Below are 15092 nucleotides of genomic sequence, written 5' to 3' on the forward strand. Positions count from 1 at the left end.
CCTAAACAAAAAATAGTGGTGCTCTTGAGTCAATAGAGCCGCTTCGCGAAAAAGAAAAAAAAATGTAAAATGAAAACACGCACTATTTTCACACACAAGAAAACACATAGACGGTGACACGTGCTCAAAGAAATCCCGCGCAAGAAAGAAGAAACCCCAATTTTTGTTTTACAGATTACATCACAGTAGCAATGAACAACACATTCAAGAACCCTTTCTCCCCTGCTTCTTTTTTATTGTATAATCCTCACAAAAGCAAATCCACACCAAACTATCCATGGAAAGCAAAAGCAAAAAAAGATGACACCACTACTGCTAGTGAACTAATTAATCAAAAAAGCAAGCCACCATCTTTCTTCATAAAGTGTACACCACATTAAGAAATCATGTATATACTGCACACAAGATCCCCTTCAAATTCTACTCTCTTCCCGCACCCATTTACTTACTCTGCAAGCTTGGTTCATGTTCAACAATGGCGGAAATCGTGGTCGCAGAGCCCAGCATTGCAAGTACTAGCAATACGCAAACTAATGGTCGAGTAGGGTATGGTAGTAACAATAATGGGGCGAAATCCTTTTATATGAAATCGATTACGTCTGGACGTGATTACGTTCCTGAACCATTTGATTCTGAGAAATTGCCAGTCACTTTGAGATCAGAAATTCAGAGGTTCCTTCGTGTTGCCAATTTGATTGACGCCCAAGAGCCTCGTGTTGCATGTTTATGTAAGCATTTGCACCCAATTTGTGATTCTTGTTGCTGTTGTTTGAGGTTCTAAATCCCTAATCCTCGTCTGTGAGCAGGCCGTTTTCATGCTTTTGTAGTTGCACATGATTTGGATCGTAATTCAAGAGGGCGTGGAGTACGACAGTTCAAAACTGCTCTTCTTCAACGACTTGAACAGGTGAATCACAAACCCACTTAAAAATCAGATCATGTCCGAGTAATAAACATAAAAATTTCATCCCTGTAACTATCTTTTGGCGCCTGAGATTGATAGGATGAAGTAGTTACTTACAGAAAAAGGAAAGAAAAGAGCGATGTACGTGAAGTCAGACGTGTTTATCGTGAATACAAAGATTACATCATCAAACATGGAGGAGAAAGTACTTTGGAGAACAGGGACGCGTTAATTAAAGCTGGTACAATTGCTGCTGTGTTATATGAAGTATCAAATACACTCACTAAAGCTGCTGGCACACAGGTTCGTTTTTCATTTTTTATTTACATTTATATAAAAATAATCCTTTTCATGCATGATTTCAATTATCTTCTATCTATTCTTCCTTCTAGGGAAATGCTGATAATGATGTTAATCGAAGATCCGAATTCTATGATTTTAACATTCTTCCCCTTGATCAAGGAGGTGTTCATCAAGCAATCATGCAACTCACTGAGGTCTGTTTGCCTTTTCCAAACACTTGTTGACATTCATTTTCTATTTTATTATTATTATTATAACCATCTTATGAAATGCTACAGATTAAAGCTGCAGTTGCAGCTGTTCGTAATGTTGAAGGGATACCATTTATTGAAGAGTTCACCAATCAAAAGCCTCATTTTGATTTGTTCGATTGGCTCCAAAATTCATTCGGATTTCAGGTATTCAATAATACTTCATCATCTTTTCTTGCAATTTGTTGATTTCTGATAACAATATTTACTTTCAGAAAGGAAATGTTGCTAATCAGAGGGAACATTTGATTCTACTTCTTGCAAACATGCATATTCGGCGAAGTAATAAACTAGCAAATACATCAAAGGTAATCAAAGTTATATATATATATATTTTATATTTACACGGATATTATTTGTTAAACTTTTGAGATCAACAGTTAGCAGATGGTGTTCTAGATGACCTGATGAAGAAGTTCTTCAAGAATTACACAGAATGGTGTAAATTCTTAGAGAAGAAAAACAGCATAAGGTTATTGTATAGAAATTCTTCTTGTTTTTATATATTTCTTTCTTGAATATTACAAAATTCATCTAAAACTTTTTTACTTATTTATGTAGGTTGCCATTATCAGATCCAGAAGCACAACAATACAAAGTTCTGTATATAGGACTTTATCTTCTTATATGGGGTGAGGCTGCTAATGTGAGGTTCATGCCAGAGTGCCTTGCATACATTTTTCACCATGTATGTTTGCACATTATAATCATTAAACTCAATATCATTCATATCTTTTATGCAATCAATGATCAAATTCTTGTATTTATGTAGATGGCATATGACATGCATAGCATGTTGATGGGTGCCACCATCTTATCTACTGATGGAACCTTCACCCCTGCATATGGTGGTGGGCCTGAGTCCTTTCTAAATAATGTTGTCACCCCAATATATGAGGTTATTCGTGAGGTATACACTATACTTAATACTTCTTCCAAAAACATTCATTACTCTTCATTTTTGTTTATTTTGATTTTTCTTTTCAAATGACTGAAGGAAGCTAAGAAAAACCAAAATGGGATGACTGATCATTCGACATGGAGAAACTATGACGATTTGAATGAGTTCTTCTGGTTAATATCTACTCGACTTTTGATTGTTAATTTCTTCAAAGTTTATTATAATTGTTAATAAGTAATGATTGTTTGTTATATATTGATAGGTCTCCTGATTGTTTCCAACTAGAATGGCCGATGAATAAAGAGCATGACTTCTTTTATGTAGACTTTTGTGAGGATCCCAAGAGAAAAAACAATAAGGGCTCAGATAAACTAAAGACAGAAAAGAAGACAGAAGAGAATGATGAAGAAATGGAGGTAAATTAAATCTTAATCTTTACATAACAAATTTAATCTGTTATTGCATAACAATCTTAAATCTTATTGTTTTTGTTAGCTTAATAAAGATGATGAGTCTACAGAAGAGCAACCAAAGCCAAAGGAGAGAAAATGGTTAGGAAAGACAAATTTTGTGGAGTTTCGGTCATTTTGGCATGTTTTCAGAAGCTTTGATAGAATGTGGGCTTTTCTTATTCTATCTCTTCAGGTTCGTTTTATTTTGAACACTAATAAACACATCAACAAATGTTTGCTTTCTTTCTAAAATGAGTAAAATCTAAACAATAAGATATTTTTTTTTTTGAAAATTTCAGGCGATGATAATTATGGCATGCCATGATCTCAATTCACCATTACAGATGTTTGATACACCCATACTTGAAGATATTATGAGCATCTTTATCACATCTGCAGTTCTTAAACTAGTTCAAGGTCTTGTGCCTACTTTAACTTCGGTACTCTCTCATAAAGATTTAATAAAGTTTGTATCTTTTTTACTTAAAAAAGGATGAAGATGAAATTTGATTTACTTCCAAACTTTTCTTGAATCTTGCAGCTGTTCTTGATATTGTGTTTACATGGAAAGCTAGATCCATGATGGATGAATCAAGAGCCAGAAAGCATAGTTTGAAGGTGGTGATTGCAGCAATGTGGACTATCTTGTTACCCATATTTTATTCCAAAAGTAGAAGAAAGTACACTTGCTATTCATCACAAGATGGAAGCTTGTTTGAAGAGTGGTGTTATTCTTCATATATGATTGCAGTTGGATTCTATTTGATGTCTAATGCAGTCAATATGATCCTTTTTTCTGTTCCTGCAATTGGTCGATACATTGAAACCTCAAATTCAAAGATTTCTTCACTTCTCTCTTGGTGGACTCAGGTATTAATATTATTATATTATACATCAAAATAAATAAACAAATGAGCCAATATTCTAACCTTTTTGTGGAATTTAGCCTAGGTTATATGTGGGAAGAGGGATGCAAGAGTCTCAGTTCTCCCTTTTGAAGTACTTTCTGAACTCTTTTTTTCTTAAGTTGATGTAAACTCGTGTTTCTCTTTTGGAAAATGTCTCCTGAAATGTGTTAAGTCTTTGTTTTCAGGTACAGTTTATTCTGGATGTTGTTGTTATTAAGCAAATTGACATTTAGCTACACCTTTGAGGTGAGTCTTTTTACTTTATTTCTCTTCCTGTTGTAAGTTGACCAAAAAGTTGACTAGTAAACTTCTGCCACTATCAGATAAAGCCACTCATAGGACCAACAAGACAAATTATGAGGCTTGGGATTACAAAGTATGACTGGCATGAGCTTTTCCCAAAAGGTAACACCTTTTTTACATTCTTCCATAATATGTTCTTTAATAACTAAACATTTCCTTTTTTTCTTACAATTTTTTTTTAATCTAAATCAGTCAAGAACAATGCTGGTGCTATTGCTGCTATCTGGACTCCAGTCATATTGGTGTATTTCATGGACACCCAGATTTGGTATTCTGTTTTCTGTGCAATCTTTGGAGGACTTTATGGAATCTTGCATCATCTTGGAGAGGTATGAAATCAAGTTAATTTTCAAGTTATTTTATACAATCTAACACCCTTTTTTTTTCTATCTAGATTCGTACATTAGGTATGATGAGAAGTAGATTTCAAGATTTACCTTTGGCCTTCATGAATTCTCTAATCCCACATCCTACAAAAACTGATAAACATCTAAACAGGAAATCTTTCATACGGGAGATGTTTCAAAAGGTACTTACTAAAAATGCTTTCTTTTTAGTTTATCTCATTCTTGTTCTTTGATATGAGTCTAAGTCACATTGGTTCTTTGTAGCTGTCTGAAAGACAAATGAGGAATGGTCTTGTTAAGTTTGTTGTTGTATGGAATGAAATCATTAACAGCTTTCGTGAGGAGGATCTCTTAAGTAATAGGTTAATTATCTCCTTTTCTAGTTATTTTTCCACAAGAAATTGAAATCATTAACAAATCTTTTCAAAATATGAACAGAGAGGTTGAATTGATGAAGATGCCTTTATCACACGATTTACTTTCTGGCCTTGTTTGTTGGCCTATTTTTCTCCTAGCAAATCAGGTACTCTTCTGTTTTCAGTTTTTCATAATCTATTTTTTCATGCAATCCAATCCATGTTTCTAATTCACTGTTCATCTTTCTATTTACAGTTGCCAGTTGCCTTGTCTATTGCAAAGGACTTTGTAGGGGAAGATGCAAATCTTTCCAAAAGAATCAGAAGAGATGTCTACATGTATATTGCAGTAAAAGAATGTTATGATTCACTGAAAGATGTTCTTGATATTCTAGTTGTTGGAGACATGGAGAGAAGGTAACATCAATGGAGTCTTATGTTCTTCATTTTCTTCTCAAAATATTAGTAAATTGTGTATAACATACCATTTTTTTTGTTTGTTTTCAGAGTCATATCTGGGATAGTTGATGAGATTGAAGAAAGCATGAGGAAATCAACCTTCGTTAAGGATTTCGATCTAAGTGAGCTTCTAACTCTACATGCTAAATGCATCGATTTGGTTGAACTTCTGGTAAATCTCAAACCCTAGAACTCAGATTTCTAGTTCTTCATGTATGTCTGTAAAATTTTACGTTTCATTTTAAGGTTGAAGGCAATGAGAATCATCATACTAAAGTTGTGAAAGTGCTGCAAGATATTTTTGAGATCATAACAAACGATATGATGAAAAACAGATCCAGGTTTGCATCTTTTCAATGATCAGCTTTTTGAATCTTTTTAGGATACTTATTCGATTTGTATACAGAACACTGGATTCCATGAACACTTATCAAGATACTGAAGGATGTTTAACAACATACTTTAGTGAACCCGAACCACAACTATTTGCATCAAGGCATTCAATCCATTTCCCATTGCCAGATAGCGATTCTCTTAATCAGAAGGTTTTCTTAACAACTTTCAATAATACTAAAAGGGCATTTGGCTAAATACATTCCAAATTCTGTACAAAAGAATGTATCTAAATTCCAAATCCCAAATCCAAATGATCCCTAAATGTTTGCAAGAAAAACTGATACAAATCTTGATTGCATAGATCAAGAGATTCCTTTTGCTGCTTACAATCAAAGATGCAGCCATGGATATACCTTCAAACCTGGATGCACGAAGGCGTATATCGTTTTTTGCAACTTCTCTATTCATGGATATACCTCGAGCTCCAAAAGTCCGCAACATGCTATCTTTCAGGTTTTCATTGTTCATAGATTCACCATAAGATTCAAAAACTTACTTGGGTTCAAATTACTAATTTATTTTTTCTTGTGATTACAGTGTTTTGACTCCACATTTGAAGGAAGAAGTTAAATTCTCTACAAAGGAGCTGAACGCAAGCCAAGATTACGTATCCATCGGCTTCTATATGGAGAAAATATTTCCAGGTAACGTACTATAAGTTCAAGATCTTTGTCATCAGTCATGAGTATGCATCTTTTTACGATTTTGACCTTGTTTTTTCTCAGATGAGTTGCAAAACTTCCTGGAAAGAATGGGGGTTGAAACCATGGAGGAGCTAGATGATCATGGCAAGGAGGAGCTTAGAGATTGGGCTTCTTTTCGTGGGCAGACTTTAAGCAGGACGGGTGAGTTGCTAGAAACAGTTTACTTCTTTCAAAACTTACATATTGTAAACAATCTGGAAATTATATTAAAAGCCACATCAAGAACTAATAAAACCCTATACTACTACTTATATCTTAACACATAGTATATCTTTATTTTTGTTAACAGTTCGTGGGATGATGTATTACCACAAGGCACTAAAGCTGCAAGCTTTTCTTGACAAGGCTGAAGATGATGGTTTGTTGTAGTTCAGCTTACTTTCTTTCACTGGACTGGATTGGACCTGACAAGCTTTTTAGAGCTAATTTCAATGATGAGGAAGGGCATTTACGTCTTTTGTACAAACGAGAGATCAAAAGCCAGTCCCTTGTCCCACCTTATTCCATCTTTTTGGGTGAAATAAATAACTGTAAATTTTGTCTCACTTGACATCAGTCACAGAGTCTGATATGTTGATGTTGATTATCAGATATTCTCCAAGGTTATGAGACAATCGAAAGAGGGAATGACACGTTAAACGCTCATCTGGATGCATTAGCAGACATGAAATTTACTCATGTTGTGTCATGTCAGTTATTCGGGTCACAGAAAACATCAGGGGACCCACAGGCACAAGAAATCATTGATCTTATGGTAAGGTATCCTTCACTACGTGTGGCTTATGTTGAAGAGCGGGAAGAACCAGTTGACAATAAGCCCATAAAGATTTACTCATCCGTTTTAGTCAAAGCAGTCAACGGGTTTGACCAGGTAAGCTACCAAAACCAAAACCAAACAATAAACTCACAAACTTCAGCACTATAATTGTTATGTGGTGTGATTACAGGAGATATATCGCGTGAAGCTACCAGGACCACCTGATATTGGAGAAGGGAAACCTGAAAATCAAAACCATGCCATAATTTTTACTCGTGGTGAAGCTCTACAAGCCATAGATATGAACCAAGTAAGTCATAATCAATATACTCTTGGACTAGTTTTTAGTTTTTGAGAGAAAGTATCTAACATACATGGATCGTTACAGGATAACTATCTGGAAGAAGCCATCAAAATGAGGAATCTCCTACAAGAATTTCTACCAAGACTCGGAAAAACTCCCAAGATACTTGGTCTAAGGGAACACATATTCACTGGAAGGTCGGTTCACTTTCTTTCTCTCAAGTCAAAGTCAAACAAACACATAGTTTTTGTTATCGATGGATGGTGTTTGTTTCTTTTATTGCAGTGTTTCTTCTTTAGCATGGTTCATGTCTTACCAAGAGACTAGTTTTGTGACAATTGGTCAAAGGCTCCTAGCAAACCCTCTCAAGTAGGTGCTATTTATTAATTGCTGATTTTGGGTCGAACCCATTGATGAGCCTAGCCTGAGCCTGAGTCACTTGTATTAAACAGGATTAGGTTCCATTATGGGCATCCAGATCTTTTTGACAGAATCTTTCACCTAACAAGAGGTGGCATAAGCAAAGCTTCAAAGACAATTAACCTGAGTGAAGACATTTTTGCAGGTTTAGTTCTGTTTGAAACCATATGAGTTAACTTTGATCGTTTTATTTAACGGCATTGGATGTTGTGTACAGGATATAATACTACATTACGGCGTGGACATATTACATACCATGAGTACATACAAGTTGGTAAAGGGCGTGACGTCAGCTTGAACCAGATCTCAAAGTTTGAAGCCAAAGTTGCGAATGGGAATAGCGAACAAGTTTTTAGCCGCGATATCTACCGCCTCGGACGCCGATTTGACTTTTTCCGCATGCTTTCCTGTTACTTCACAACAGTCGGCTTCTACTTCAGCAGCCTGGTAATAATTTGCTTCTCCTACTCAACAACAAAATATCGATTTAGGGTTATGTTTTCTCTAATTACAAAACTAGGGATTTTCACAAAAGAAAGAGAACAACATACTTTTTAAAGAATTAAGATAATTACAAAACTAACAAATTAACATCTTCAAATTGATATTCGGTCATTAGAAACCGCATTAGCATCCCAAACTTTCATATAAGATAATAAGACAAAAATTGAACACCTTTTAAGGAATTACGATAATTACCAAACTAACAATTCAAATTTATATTTTTGCAAAAAAAAAAAAAAAAAAAAAAAAAAATTAACATCCCAAACTTTCATATAAAAAAAAAAAAAAAAAAAAAAAAAAAAAACCAATAACATTCTCATCAACTTAAAAGTTAAAACCGTAGTAAAAGTTGTTGATACTAGACAATTTAAAGCATATATAAGGAGCTCCCAATCATGTTATTACACTCGCTTAAAGCTTAAATGTTCAATATTTTGTTTTTTTCTCAAATCTTACAGATATCTGTAATTGGAATTTACGTATTCTTATACGGGCAGCTCTACCTCGTGCTTAGTGGTTTAGAAAAGGCATTACTTCTGGAAGCCAAAGTGCACAACATTCGGTCATTAGAAACCGCATTAGCATCACAATCATTCATTCAACTTGGATTACTGACAGGATTACCCATGGTAATGGAAATCACACTGGAAAGAGGATTTCTCAGCGCCCTTAAAGACTTCGTTCTAATGCAACTCCAACTCGCTGCTGTTTTCTTCACCTTTTCCCTCGGGACCAAAACCCATTATTTTGGCCGAACCATACTCCATGGTGGTGCAAAATACCGACCCACGGGTCGAAAGGTCGTGGTCTTTCACGCGAGTTTCACCGAAAACTACAGATTATACTCACGGAGTCATTTCATGAAAGGATTCGAGCTCTTACTACTTCTAATAGTTCATGACATCATCAGGAGAGCGTATCGAAACAACATGACGTATGTTTTGACCACATACGCCATCTGGTTCTTGTCGTTGACTTGGCTGTTTGCGCCTTTTTTGTTCAATCCTTCGGGTTTTGATTGGGGGAAGATTGTTGATGACTGGAAGGATTGGAATAAGTGGATTAAACAACAAGGCGGAATTGGAATCCAGCAAGATAAGAGTTGGCAGTCTTGGTGGTATGATGAGCAAGCTCATCTTAAGCATTCGGGGTGGGGGTCCCGCATTATTGAGATTCTTCTTTCATTGCGCTTCTTTATTTACCAATATGGCCTCGTCTACCATCTTGATATAGCCGGGTCCAATAAAACCGTTGTTGTTTATGTCCTTTCCTGGGTTGTCATAGTCGTCATTTTCCTCTTAATCAAGGTAAAACTCCACTTTTTAGGTGGGACAAAAAAGCTGCTCCTGTTTTGTTCTATTCTAATCATGTGGAATATTTTACACAGGTTGTAAATGTGGGGAGGCATTATCTCAGTGATAACTATCAGCTTTCATTCAGGCTGTTCAAAGCTTCTCTTTTCCTATCTGTTATAGCAACCATAATCACTCTTTCATACATCTGTCAGCTATCTGTAAAGGATTTGATCGTTTGTTGTTTCGCGTTTCTACCAACTGGATGGGGACTGATACTAGTAAGCAAAACTCTCTTGATTTTGAATCAAAATCTTCATCTTTTGATTTCTTCAAGTATAAATAACAATTTTTGCTTCATTACTAGGTTGGTCAAGCATTCAGGCCATTGATTCAGGGCACGGTTTTGTGGAAATTCACACGGCTTTTTGCCCAAGCTTATGATTTCGGTATGGGAGTTGTTCTTTTTACACCGATTGCTTGTTTGGCATGGCTTCCTATCATTTCAGCTTTCCAGACTCGGTTTCTTTTCAACAGAGCTTTCAGCAGGAGACTGCAGATTCAACCCATTCTTAAAGCCAAAAAGAAACACGTATAACTTATCTTGCATTCAAAATTCTGTGTACATGATTATATATATGTATTCAATACCGTATCACATCATAGTATAGTGCACATAACGACCATTCTGTAAGAAATAATCAAATTACATATCAATGATAGATGAGATAATCTTTCAAAAGCCAAGAACTTTGAGGGTATTGATATTGCACACCATGTGTTCGATGAATGTCCCGAACGAATTCATAAGCCTTATCTACATTTTTCTTTTTTGCAACATTTCAATCACAATCTATCCAATTCCATAGTCAAAAAACTAAAAATATTGGAATGTAGGAATTACCAACCAAAATTCTTGTCATTTACATATATCTATCAAAGTGAAACAAAGTACAACAAACATTCACCTTCAACAATGGTGATTCGTCTATTTGCAGGATAAACACCCAACATGCAAAAGAGCTTTATACACAAGTATATGACATAGAACTTTCATCACAAACTACATACATAACCTCTTAATTAAGTGAAGAAGATATTACTTGTGGTTCTGGAGGCATTTCCTCATCGCCTTTATTTGTCCCATTTACATCCACAGTGTCCATCATAAGCATATCCGGCTCACCTGCATTGACTTGACCAGTCGGGCTCAAAGGGCTTGACCCCATCTGACCAGTCGGGGTCAAAGGGTTCGACTCCATCTGACCGGTTGGGCTCAAAGGGCTCGAACGCAACTGAACAGTTGGGCTCAAAGGGCTTGAGCCCATCTGACCAGTTGAGCTCAAAGGGCTCGAGCCCATTTGACCGGTTGGGCTAGCCGCTTGATCAGGACCATCTGAGCTCAGTTCACCTTCGGGTCCACACCCAGGTGACAAGATCGGTCCAAACTCACCATTAGAATCCGAGTCTCTACTTTTATTGGACCCTTTACGAGAAAGCGCGTGCATCATACCACGGGCCGAATGCCCAGTACTTTTCAGAATACCTTTAACCGTATCTCTGACTCCCGTCTTCCCTGGGCTTTCTTCATCACTTCTTTCCGGGCTTTCTTCAAATTTGACCCGCGGGTCCTGACCCTGTGACACAAGGTTGTCCTTATCCACCTCCATTACCAGCTTCACACCAATCTCTCTTTTATTCACAGCCCGGACATTCTGAGGTGGCGAATCACACTCTTTTTCATCTCTTTCCTTGAAGCTTCTTGATGAATCATTCTCTGGTTTCGGGCTCCTGTTAAACATTGAACCGATCTTTCGAAACCCCCGTTTAACCGGGTTTCTTGATTTTACTTTATTACCCTCCAGGCTCTCATCAGTGCTGCTGGAGTCATTATTCGGGAATGATTCAGACCTCATGCTACTGGCCACCGACTCACTGTCTTTATGGGCCCGGTTCTTGTTCTTGTTCTTTTTTTGCCTCGGCTCCCATACTTGCGCCACGTCAGCACCAGGGTGGTGGACCCAGATTCCGGTCTCTCGTAGCCCTTCAACATCAATGGGTTCAAAACTATCTGCATTTGTTTCTTCAGATTTTTCTACTACCAAGGGCTTTTTCGTAAATTCATTCTGTGATGCAACATCCCCGTCACATTCGGCTTCAATTACTTTTATCGCGAGATGCAATCTTCCCATTTTAATGTTTTGAAGAGGCAACCACATGTCGTGTCTCTCTCCATCTCTAAAATCGTTGATCTTTATCACACAATCACTGTATAAAAGGGTGCATAATTTGAATACATAAACTCGATAAAAAAAAAATATAGAGCTTGAGATGATAGGGAATAGAAACATACCCAAGGGTATCATCAATGAAGTGATCTTTATCACGAACTTCAATTTGAAGAACATTAGGTACATCCCATGAAGTGATGGGAATCTTGAACTCCTCAAACCATTTTGGAGATAAAGTCTTCTTTTGTGTCTTGGTCCTGAACCGATATGCACCAACCTGGCCTTTTATGTAAGGATCAGCCAACCCTGTTGTAAAGAGGTCCGATTTAGTCATCAGCATGTTCATGTTAGAACATAAGAAATAAAAAAATGTTGAAGTAAAGTTACCATTCAGGTCTGATGGTTTCATATCTGATCCTTCAACAACTTCCACAAAGGCATAAGCAATGGGTTCCTTTGCATCCACAGAGAACCAAGTCTCTAAATCAATACAAATTAGATAAGGTTAAAACCATAACGTAATAATTAAAATATATGAGAGACACGTAAAGAGGACCTAAACCTATTATACCTTGTTCAGGTGAAACGAGTTTCTCAACATCCACCACCAACATATTAGGCTGTGAAAAAACCCAACATGTAATGAAAATTAGAAACCATTACATGTCTGGATGGAAGTTTCCAGTCATCGGATAACCAGAGCATCCTCTGGTTATTTATCTGATACTGTATCAGGTGAATGTTACCTCAACGAGTGTCTCCTCGAATGCGACTGTTAGAAGCTTATCCAGCCATCCAGCAATCCCAGGGAGTTCAGTAACATCAAGACCATGGGAGAAAATTGGTTTCACAGTCATCTGAAAGTAAGGTGGTTCAACAAAACAAACCCTCAAACGTCCAAGAAATGGCCATTTTGGGAGGAACTTCACCCCTACCAATACCTAAACAACATTTCAAATAACACAATCACATAACAAAACTCATGAATCTTGATAGTTTGATATGTGTGGAGTTATCGATTTTCTTTAGAGATGAGACTCCAACATATACAAAAGTCAGATAAGTGGAAATTTAACGATACCTTTCCTTCAACATGCATTCCTGTCAAATGCATTTTTGCGGACATTCCAAACCCTAATCTTTTTGTCATTTTTGCTGCTAATATCGCATCCATGTCATCAGCTGTTCGGAAATTCAATCCCAACTCCAAAACCTTAAAATAATCAAAACCACATTATTTAGAAGCTCTTCTGTTCACTACAAGACAAAAGTTGAAGAGAAGTTATCAATTTACCAAATGGTCGTCACCAGTGGATTGACGACAAACCCTCATTTCAGTGATCATTGGTGGAGATCTTCCCATATACAAACTCTGAACCACAGCTTCTTTCTGAATAAATAAATACATTAATTTAGCACACTTTTTGACCAATTTGTTACCAATTTATGCATTATGTTACTTCAAAAAGAAGAAGATTAAAAAAATTAAGATTAGATTTGTACCACTGTCCATGGTTTGTACTTCTGTAAGAACCAAGGGATGATAGGGAGGAGTATCTTTTGTGAGACGATATTTTCCATACATATAGGCCATATCCTTTCAACCATGTGGTTTAACCACCTTACTGATTCAGAATCCGAAAGCACCTACGCAAAAACGAAAAAGGGGTTTCAAAATTTGAGCTTTTAGGGCTAAAGATTAGATCATCTCAATTCTCAACTAGCTTAAGAAGATAAGCTAAAAAGTGATGATCTAGTAAAGAAAATGGAAGTCAAAAAAGGGAGAGAATATTAAGAGTTTACCCTTTTTTGATTGGCTTGTCTTCTTTCTTCGAATCGCACCTTTCTTCTGAATCTTGTGGAAAAATTCTCATGAACCTTTAAAACGAAATAAATAAATAAAATAAACTCATGATATTTTTGGGAACATATCAACATACAAATAGTAATATAATCTTATATATATCTTGCTTACCAAGTAAAGATAGATCAAAGAAATGAAGTAAACTATTGGGTGGGAATAACCGAAGGAAGATAGCAACCATATCACCAAGAACACAATGCCCACATGATGAATGATTGAAACCTCTGTTATATCCATGGAGTTAAAATCCAACCGCTGACCTTTGACCTTGTTCTTCTTCTCAAACGCAAACTACAAGATTCAACTATTTAATCAACAACTACGATGATTTAAAGAACCCCCACTTCATTAAAAGCTGTATCTTATTTCTTGGGGACCAAAAACAGGGTCAAGATTCAAGAACGATCAAGAAAAACCCTAGGAGCTGAAATTTGTGAAATAGGTGATGTGGATCTGTCTTGAACAGCTTCAATAATTCAAGAAAATGGGTTTTCGTGGAAGCAAGTTATAAATACCCATCGCATACGTACACTGATTGTTCGGATTTTTGAATTTGAGACGACTTTGATGAAGTTGACTCACTGGAGGTTAGCAGTTAGAGCTGCTTAACCCGCATTCAACGGGTCTGATACGTGTTCTACAGGTGTATAATCGTACTGCCATCCCAGTGGATTCATCCCCGTTGCTTTCTTTCTTTATACATTTGGCAATGTCGGCTATCTACGTGTCATTTCCTACAAAATATCCGTTTGTGATAATAATAAAAAAAAAAAAAAAAAAAACTGTTTTGTAAAAATGTATGGGCCGAACAAGAAAGAGTGTATTTTAATTGATTCATCAATTAACTTTTTTTATAAGGTGTAAGTTAATTATCGTTCGATATAATCGACTTTGATCGAGAAAAGTTGAAATGCAATAAATATGATTGGTTGAAGTGAAAGAAAATTAATATGATCAAGGTTTTCTAGAGATAATGCATAATTAAAGGGTTCCCTAAATAATGTACTGATGAAACGTGGCTCTCGCATGTCGGCATACTTTTTAACTTTTCTTTTTATTTTTAAGTAGGGTTAACACCTCCATGTATTATTGTATTGTAATAGAGACTCTGGTTTGGAAAAATAATGCAAAAAATAATGTTGTAACAAAAACATATCTATTAAATTAAAAGAATCTAAAAATACATATATGAAAACAAAAATGTAATAAATAACATCTTAAAAAGTAGATACAAAGTTGTAAAAAAATAATTTATAAAAACGAATTTGATAAAAATAAAGTTGTAAAAAAGTATATAAAAAAATTAGTTAGTTTTAGAAAGTTCTTATTATTTTTGATTAGTTTATGGAAAAGTCTCGTTTACCGGATAAGAAACTTTAATAAGCCATTTTGTCCGGTTTCAAATATTTTAACCGGTAATCAGAACTTTTCGTTTA

The 15092-nt window shown here is 35.9% G+C and overlaps 2 protein-coding genes, 1 long non-coding RNA gene and 1 other non-coding gene across 6 annotated transcripts; 2 read left to right on the forward strand and 2 right to left on the reverse strand.

The window, feature by feature from the left end:
* The first annotated feature begins 387 nt into the window (after window positions 1-387).
* GSL04 (glucan synthase-like 4) lies at window positions 388-10351 on the forward strand. 2 transcript variants are annotated; one of them, XM_079052548.1, is made up of 38 exons: window positions 388-728; window positions 807-907; window positions 1004-1207; window positions 1297-1401; window positions 1486-1605; window positions 1674-1766; window positions 1839-1930; window positions 2020-2146; window positions 2231-2368; window positions 2456-2532; window positions 2622-2775; window positions 2855-3004; window positions 3111-3228; window positions 3353-3681; window positions 3758-3810; window positions 3905-3965; window positions 4043-4124; window positions 4215-4351; window positions 4417-4551; window positions 4634-4731; window positions 4808-4892; window positions 4982-5142; window positions 5233-5356; window positions 5431-5525; window positions 5591-5729; window positions 5882-6033; window positions 6118-6224; window positions 6306-6425; window positions 6574-6642; window positions 6875-7155; window positions 7232-7351; window positions 7430-7542; window positions 7631-7714; window positions 7798-7910; window positions 7983-8212; window positions 8728-9576; window positions 9657-9842; window positions 9929-10351. In XM_079052548.1, exons 1-38 carry the CDS (start codon window positions 476-478, stop codon window positions 10157-10159), a joined length of 5886 nt encoding a protein of 1961 aa, XP_078908674.1. In that variant the 5' UTR covers window positions 388-475; the 3' UTR covers window positions 10160-10351. The 2 variants fall into 2 exon arrangements, with proteins under 2 accessions (XP_078908674.1, XP_078908675.1); XM_079052549.1 differs by having other exon boundaries at window positions 593-728; window positions 1024-1207.
* LOC145116198 (uncharacterized) lies at window positions 6468-8505 on the reverse strand. Its single transcript, XR_013711917.1, has 3 exons — window positions 8317-8505; window positions 8021-8229; window positions 6468-7283 (listed from the first exon to the last, which is right to left on the reverse strand). It is a non-coding gene; the product is annotated as an uncharacterized LOC145116198 (long non-coding RNA).
* LOC145118157 (small nucleolar RNA J33) lies at window positions 6571-6647 on the forward strand. Its single transcript, XR_013713134.1, has one exon. It is a non-coding gene; the product is annotated as a small nucleolar RNA J33 (small nucleolar RNA).
* A 110-nt stretch (window positions 10352-10461) lies between the features above and the next one.
* Window positions 10462-14339, reverse strand: LOC145116197 (C2 domain-containing protein At1g53590-like). 2 transcript variants are annotated; one of them, XM_079052551.1, is made up of 11 exons: window positions 14187-14339; window positions 13768-13947; window positions 13596-13670; window positions 13296-13439; window positions 13087-13182; window positions 12874-13005; window positions 12539-12733; window positions 12364-12412; window positions 12180-12272; window positions 11915-12098; window positions 10462-11829 (listed from the first exon to the last, which is right to left on the reverse strand). In XM_079052551.1, the coding sequence occupies exons 2-11, from the start codon at window positions 13891-13893 to the stop codon at window positions 10641-10643; spliced, it is 2283 nt and encodes a 760-aa protein (XP_078908677.1). In that variant the 5' UTR covers window positions 13894-13947; window positions 14187-14339; the 3' UTR covers window positions 10462-10640. The 2 variants fall into 2 exon arrangements, with proteins under 2 accessions (XP_078908677.1, XP_078908676.1); XM_079052550.1 differs by having other exon boundaries at window positions 13768-14336.
* Between the last annotated feature and the right edge of the window lie 753 nt (window positions 14340-15092).

This window comes from Lactuca virosa, chromosome 5 (genome assembly GCF_052849685.1).
Source record: "Lactuca virosa cultivar CGN04683 chromosome 5, Lactuca_virosa_CGN04683_v6, whole genome shotgun sequence".
Taxonomy (NCBI): Eukaryota; Viridiplantae; Streptophyta; class Magnoliopsida; order Asterales; family Asteraceae; genus Lactuca; species Lactuca virosa.